Here is a 7512-nt window from a genome sequence, read left to right as displayed (position 1 = left end):
GCACACGTGTGGGTGGCACACGTGCACCCTGCTCCCTTCTCCCCTGCTCCCCAACATGTTAATGTTGCATGAATTAAATTAACTGTTAAGGCCCAAATTTTCAAACTATGGGCGTAAGTTCTGGGTCCTAAATACATAGCCCTACAACAGCACAATAGTACAGGATGATTTGCATGATCCTTAAGGCACTTGCAGCTCTCCTTGGCATCCCTCAGAAATAAGGTTGCATGACACCTTTGAAAATCAAATGACTCCTATTTAAGTAGTTCTGGGTCATGCCCTAAACGCTTCTTATGGTCCTTTTAAAACACTCCAGCATACAGGAATCAGTGGTATACTTAAGAGCCTGTGCAGCTCCTCCTTTTCCCCTGCAACACCTTTGTAGCCATATGGAGTGGCAGTAGGTGGCTATAGGCCACACAAGGCCTCATTTGCATTAGAGAAATCCCCTACCCTATGGCCTACAGCGTACCGTTGTTCAACCAGATGGTACAAAGAAGCCTTAGACTGAAGTGGCTAACCTGTGGCACAGGGAGTCTGTGTCTGGTATGCAGTAGATTAGAGAGGGGGCAGGCAGCAAAGTAGCAAAGGCCAGGACACAGAAAGCAGAGCAACAGAGCAGGTGGGAGCACAGAATTGGGACCAGAAAATGAAGGTGCAGCTTGGACAGAGGAAAGGGATCAGAGTGGCACTCAGGGAGGGTGTGGGGCTACTTTGTGGCACACCTGCCAAAAATGCTGGTCCCCACTGCCCTAGACAGTCAGGCCTAGGATGTCCAACTTAAATGGGCCATTGGCTCTTGGACTCCAACTTGAAAATAACAAAGCTCTTACATATGTGCAGAACTTGGGTGTAAGGAGGGTGGCTTTGCAAGGTAAGGCATCCTGTAATTATGCTTAGGCTGACTGTTGTCACCATGCAGTCCCAAAGAAAGAACTTGTGTCCACCTTTGCTATGGCTGCTTGGCCAGTAAAGTGGTGTTGACTGCTATTTTTAACCAAAGGTAATGGGGATGTGTATGCTCCTGCCTGTGTGCCACAGTCCTCAAGTGCATCTATCTAGTCAGCATAACCTCAGGGAGAAGGGTCTGGACCATCCTAACCAGCTTCCTTTTCATGTACAGACACCATTTACTCTCACCTTGCGGCTGTGGGATATCTACATCCTGGAAGGAGAGCGGGTTCTGACATCTATGGCTTACACCATCCTCAAGCTGCACAAAAGTAAGGTATTCAATAGGATGACTCAACTTTTCTGTGTGGCACAGGTGATCCCATTGTGAAGAGCCTGGGATTTGGGTTTTAGAATTTAACCTCCATAGGCAGAAGGGTTTATGAAAAGAAAATCCCAGCATGGCTCTGAAAGTCTTTCTCATGCTCTAATTGGTCTCCTAGAGTTGCATTCATTCATACCATGCCTGAACTTAGCTCATTTTTGGTTGACGATGAGGCCTCACTATTGATTTTTATTTTCCTGTCATTGGATTCACTTAAATATGGTACCACAGCAACCTCTGCTGGGTACCACAGAAGGATGCAGCTTTTCGCATCCTCTCAGCAGGCCCTGGTTGGAACTCTGGTTCAGGCAGATGCACAAGCATTGGTTGGTTGCAGTTTGAACCCACGGTGTGCTGTTCCCACTCCAGCAAAGGAACATCTCCTCTGCTGAGGCAGTAACACAGAAAACATTCCCCTGTGTTGAATTGTTCCACCCAATGTATACAGCTGTGTACAGTATGTGACACATTGTTCTGCCGCCAGCTACTCTGTTTGGTACATGTGAGCATGTGAGAGAGTTTCCCTTTGAAGTATTTCAGGAGGATTATAAAGACCTTTTTAAGATGTTAGCGGACCTATTTTTATTTTCTATGCCTCCCCCTGCAAAATTGTGTTTCTTAGTTCAATTTAATAGGAGTCAGAGGGAGAAAGAAAAATGTGTGAACTTTTTTTAAACTTAAAAAAGCTAAAATAGCTTTTCTCTAAATAAAAACTATCACTGCCCTAACATTAGGTTTCCTGAGACCCTCAGGACTTCGTGGGGCAATTCCTGGTGGTCTCACTGGGAAGCCAGAAATCTCCTTTTCCTTGGTGCTAATTTTTCTTTGCATCCCTGGTGGGTCATAAGATTGAGACTTGATCTCAAACCTGTGACTGGGCAAGGAGTGAAGTATTGTGGGGGCCTGGAGCCTGTGGAATTGTTTCAATAGAGGAGGTTAAAAAAAAAGGGAGGGTGCAGAAGTTTAAAGCTGCTCTGAAATGTGAAATATTGCAAATCAGGCAAGTGGGCAGGCTGCAGATGATATGATCAGAGTTACATGAGAGTGCTATTTATTAGAGGCCTGTCATATGACGATCACTTTTAGATTGGTGGGGTGCAACTTGTGACTGGCTCTGTGCAGCTTGTCTGCACATTCACATCTGGAAATATCCATTCCAAGCTTATGGTACTTTTTATTAAGATAACCTTCTTGGCAATTAAAAATATACAGGACCTGGGTTATGCCTATGAAGGGAACAAAGAGGAAGGCTGGGAAACGGAAGCCTTGATACACTGTGGGGTAGGATTGGTAGCCCACTGCAGTCCTTCTTGTGATGTCACGGATGACTGTCAAGTCATCTGTTTGATACCTGAATAGTGGAAAGCACTAGTTCTGAGGAGCTGCCCTGAATGGCCCTAGGCTAGGTCCCTGTGTTGCATTACTTGTCTCGGCAGCACACATAGTGTGCAGCCATACTCCCCCTAGCGGTGTAAAAGAGAACTCTCACAAACAGTCGTGAAACACACAAGCACTTCCCCCCCCACCTGTCCCCATGAATCGAGCCGAGACCCTGATTTTATAGTATGCAAATGTGCTTGCCTTTAACCGTATGACTGATCCTGTTCATGTCACCAAGAACTGCATCCGAACAATGCTGCACATGTTAATTGACTCTCACCAGACCTGGGACTCAAGTTCACTTGAGAGAAAGAACCACAAACAGCCCCTGAGAGAAGGAAACCCTCCTTTGACATGCATTGTTTCTTCTTCCCCAGATATTAATTTTGACATGTAAGCAACTTCCCTGCTGTTATTAGCTTTAAAACAGCTGATCCAGTCAAATATACTCTGCACCTAGCTGGGTTAGCCAGAAAAAAATCTAATTGTGGTACTATGATGGCCTCTTATTGCACTGCGCTTTCTACCTTCCACTAGAACGCTTGCTGAAGATGTCCCTGGAAGACTTACGTGAATTCCTACAGGAGAAAATTTCTTCATCTCTGCACTATGAAGATGACGCTGTTATCGAACAACTGCAAGTGTCCATGGTCGAGCTGCGCAAAGCAAAATTTGACCTTCCGCCTCCAGGTAGGTCTAGCATGAAGCCAGCATTAATTCCATAGGTTCCCTACAGCCTGGGATGAGGCCAACCTGTTGGAATTATTAACCCCTTTTTGCCAGTTCTTACCATATCCTTCAGACTAATGGAGTTTTTGCTAACCCTGGGCAGCCATCAAAGGCTGACTGCTGTGTGGTATACAGGGGATGACATGGTCCTGCTGTCCCATTCCATTTGAGATCTGTCACAGACAGGGTGATCTGGGGCACAGGTGAATTTGTGTCACTGCTCTGGTTTAAGGCCAAGAGTTTCTCTGGCAATGTGAGGCTGGATTTGTCAGAAAAGCCAAGCACCCAGCTCTGGCAGCTGTCACTAGAAACCCATCACTGCTGGTCTGAACGTTGCAGTTGGAACTGAACTCTTGAAAATTTGGCTCCTGGAGTGATTTGTCAGTTGTGATTTTTCACCCTGAGTTGTGTGTGCATGTGTTTGTGTGTGTGCATGCATCTGCTGCTCCCAGCCACGTCATTGCTCAGGACACTCAGTATCTTTACATGTTTGAATAGAAGCAGAGGTTGTACCTGCAGCATGTGCGTGCTGCCGTAATTAATCAGGGTCCCCGTGTGCACGAACTTCCCAGTCATTAGCCTCTGTCATGCCAGTGAGAAGTATTTTGTGTGTCATGCAGGGTTAGGGCTGCCATGGTAACTGCCCTCGAGGTGAGTGACTAGAGCCCCGTCTGCATAAATCCTTCGTTAGGCACAATGAGGAGGAAGTCTCCTAGTACAGAATAAATGAAATGTTCATTAGCTGCCTAGAGACACTACACCCTGACCCCACCAGTAAGGCGAAGAACAGTTTAGAGGCACTGCATGTAGTCTTCAGTTCTCTCCCAGTTCATTTTGGTTCATTCCTCTATCAGATGGAAACTAGGAACTGCCCAAGGGCCATGGGGTTCTGCAGACTTCATGTCAGGGAGGGTTGGAGCTAGTTTGACTTTAATCCAAGCTCCCAGAGTTAGGGAGCGAATATCTGAACAGGCAAGTGATTCTGGTCTAATGGACAGCCACAGCATAACACAACACCTAACTCCATACTATTAAGCCCCAACAGAACAAAAAATTTTGTTGTTAAATGAGCCCTGCTAGAGATTTCCTTTTATACACTATAGAGGACCTGCATTAAAGCATGCCTTTTTCTCCATTGCAAGTTAGTGTTAAGCATAACAATCCCAGCTTCTATAACTACCCTATGAAATAGCCAACACGTTAATGACTCAGAGACCCATTCTGCTGGTCAGATAGTATCACATTTGGTGAGAAGCCCATCTAAATCTAAATTGATTGCTGCATTTGTGTTACTATAATTTCATTAAGGGGAGGAAGTGTTCAAGCTTGGAAGTGATAGGGATGCTCTGAGTCAAATCCTGACATTCCTAATTTAGGAAGAAGGCAACTGGACCAGAGCTAGCCACAGAAGGACTAATTGGTGCTGTCTACATCAACAGAGAGTCAGGCTTGGACTCTTGACAGTACCCAAAGGGATGGGCTGCATAAGTCCCTTTGATACACAGGCACCTAACTCCCTTAGGATTCCTCTCCCAGCAAAATAATCATTAGTAGAAAAGAAACTGTGCCTGGAAACAAGACATTTAAATGACAGAGGGTGAGGGTGGCCCTGGTAGAACATGAGGATACTGAGCTGGGATTCTGTCAAGGCATCTGTGTAGTTTAAAGGCTCTGCTGTGTGACAGACGAGTCACAGGCAGATGGGCTCAGGAAGATGAATGAATGATCCACCATCATTGTCTCTCACCTGCGGCTTGTGTTGAACAACTAGATAGTTTTTTCCTGAACAGCTGATGTTAACAAGGTAAAATCTGAATCCCTGCCACTAGCTCATGGTAAGGGCTTAGGAAAGGACTTACTGAAAATGAACTAACCTGTGCTTGTTTGGCTTTTTCTTTTCTCTGTAGCAAAGCCTGAAGAATTCCCAAAGAAGCCACTGGGACTGGAGCTTTCTTTAAATCTCATGGCAGTGAAGCCCAGCATTGCAGCCAATGGCCAGAATAAAACAGTGGGTGACCTCAGTCCAGAAAGAGATGCAAAGCAGTCACTGCCAAACAATAGCTCCATACATCTGAATGATATTACCTGCAATGAGACTGTGGCAATAAAGGACAGGACCCTTGCACTCCAGCAGGATGGATCTCCCTCCCCAGCAGCAGCAGCAGCAGCCACCACAGACATGCATCAGGATCCATTAAAGGACCACGAGGAAACCCAGCAAGGAGGGAAAAAACAGGTGGAACCACCAAAGGAAGTGGCTAGTGAAAGCCCATCACAGGAGTTGTCTTTGCCAGAGGAGAATGAAATTCAGGCCCTCCTGGAAAGCCAGGAGGTACCTGCAGTGAGCAGGATGACTCCCTCCCAAGAAGATCCTCAGGTTCTTAGTGCTGGGAGATGTAAAGAGGACCTGCAAGAAAATTCTCCCTCTCCTGATGTTGGCAACACATGCTGCATTGTTTCTTCGGCTGCTCAGTTACAGACACTGCCACAAGAACAGCCTGATGTGGTAGCAGTGGACAGCTTGGCTAGTGAGATGGGTGAGCCAAGCCAGAACCCCCAGGGAGATTTGCCCATTGATCACAACCACACGTCAGCAGGAGGAGAGTCCCCAGAGCCAACACCATCTCTCCCCTCCCTCACGGAGCAGAGCTCCTTGGAATCCACCATTCCAAATGTGCCAAGCCCTCAAGACACGAGCACCACCACCTCCTCTGTGGATATACCAGAAGGAGTTGCTCCACCCTCTCTGGAAGAACAGCCGTGGCCTCCGTGTCCAGAGCTCTTCCCACCATCAGAACAGGATCTTGCTCCTCAGGCTTTGCCAGAGGAAGCGCAAGCGCCTCTCATGGGCATGGAGAAGACTCTGGTAACTCTCCCTCTTCCTCTCCTGGATGGAAGGCGACGGCCTTCTAATGTGTCTCAGTATGATAACTTTCCTGAGTGGGAGAGCAGAGAGGACAAACCTTCTGGGCAGGCGTCCAGCATGGAGAAACTCAGTGGCATAATGCCACATGAGAAACTGGATCTCAAATGCTCGGTACCCAAATCAGCATCCGTGGGTGAGATTGCAGATCTGCAGAGGCACGCACATGGGTGCGGAGACTCAACCCAGCAGCCCCTGGGGCTGGGCTGCTCAGCCTTCAACTCCCTCCCTCACCAAAGGCCTTCTGGCAGCAGTGGCAGTGTGCCAGTCTTACCTACACTTGGCCCCAGAGTGGTTCAGCTGGCAGAGGGTCTCCATTCCCACCATATGTCATCCCCAACCCTGAAGGAGCAAAACAGCCCCTATAAAATTGTAAAGACCACCACCCCACTTCATTTGGCTCATGCCACAGAGCAAGACTGCTTGAACAGAAAGCGAATGGCGCTGCCTTTGCAAGAGGCTAGCCCTCGTGTGGCTGCTGCCTCTAGGGCAGATGATGGAGGGGCCCTTCCTCCCACAGCAGAACTCAAGGCTGTGGCTGCCAAAAAGACTGTCCAGACAGCAGTAAATGCGCTGAGGGACCCACGTCCCCCTCTCAGCCCAAAGCCAAAAATACCACCCAAGATTGCCAAAACCCATTCGGAGAACAGTTTTCATCTGCCCCCTTGGCCCCCAGCACAAATGTCCAAATCAGAGTCATTTTAGCAGGGCTAGAGAGTGAAGAGAGGACTCTCATCATGTTACCTTGTCTGTTCTAGAGACAGCCTGAAAATAAGGTTTGCCTCTAAAAGGCAACGCAGCCCAGGGTAGAGAGAGGAGGCGATGGCAGGTTGGGTTGTGCTAGGTACGACTGCCTGGGGCAACGCTAAGTTGGACAGGAGTGGGAATTGTTCTCAGTATTACAAATGTGCTGGTACCAGGAGGCGGTTAAAAAATATCCGTGCTTTCTTTTCTATGAACAAATCACAAAGTGCTTTCAATTTTTTTTTAATTCCCATCATTCATATGGTGAGAGAGAGAGGCAAAGCTGGTCAATCTTTTCTCCAAGAAAAGATCTTTGGGTCATGGCCCTGAGTTTAGTTTCTGTAAACACAAGAACAGCCCTGACGCAGAGAAGTCTGAATCGTTCTTCCAGGCAGACAGGAAGCACTGGAGAGAGAAGAGAGGCTTTCTTTAGAGACGGACAAGGGCTCGGTCAGTGTGG

At 47.5% G+C, this 7512-nt stretch overlaps 1 protein-coding gene across 3 annotated transcripts in view; it reads left to right on the top strand.

The window, feature by feature from the left end:
* The window catches only part of LOC109299229 (USP6 N-terminal-like protein), a 261923-nt gene extending 254656 nt beyond the window's left edge, over positions 1–7267 (top strand). For all 3 annotated transcript variants that reach the window (XM_019519819.1, XM_019519817.1, XM_019519818.1), the window contains 3 exons: positions 1124–1223; positions 3194–3346; positions 5293–7267. In XM_019519819.1, coding sequence (XP_019375364.1) covers positions 1124–1223; positions 3194–3346; positions 5293–7013 — 1974 coding nt within the window. In that variant the 3' untranslated portion in view covers positions 7014–7267. The remainder of the gene's footprint in view (positions 1–1123; positions 1224–3193; positions 3347–5292) is intronic.
* The last annotated feature ends 245 nt before the right edge of the window (positions 7268–7512 follow it).

Source organism: Gavialis gangeticus, unplaced genomic scaffold (assembly GCF_001723915.1).
Source record: "Gavialis gangeticus isolate Ggan-Ray unplaced genomic scaffold, GavGan_comp1, whole genome shotgun sequence".
NCBI lineage: Eukaryota > Metazoa > Chordata > Crocodylia > Gavialidae > Gavialis > Gavialis gangeticus.
Note: the sequence above shows the minus strand (reverse complement) of the source record. Positions and strands in the feature narration are given on the sequence as shown.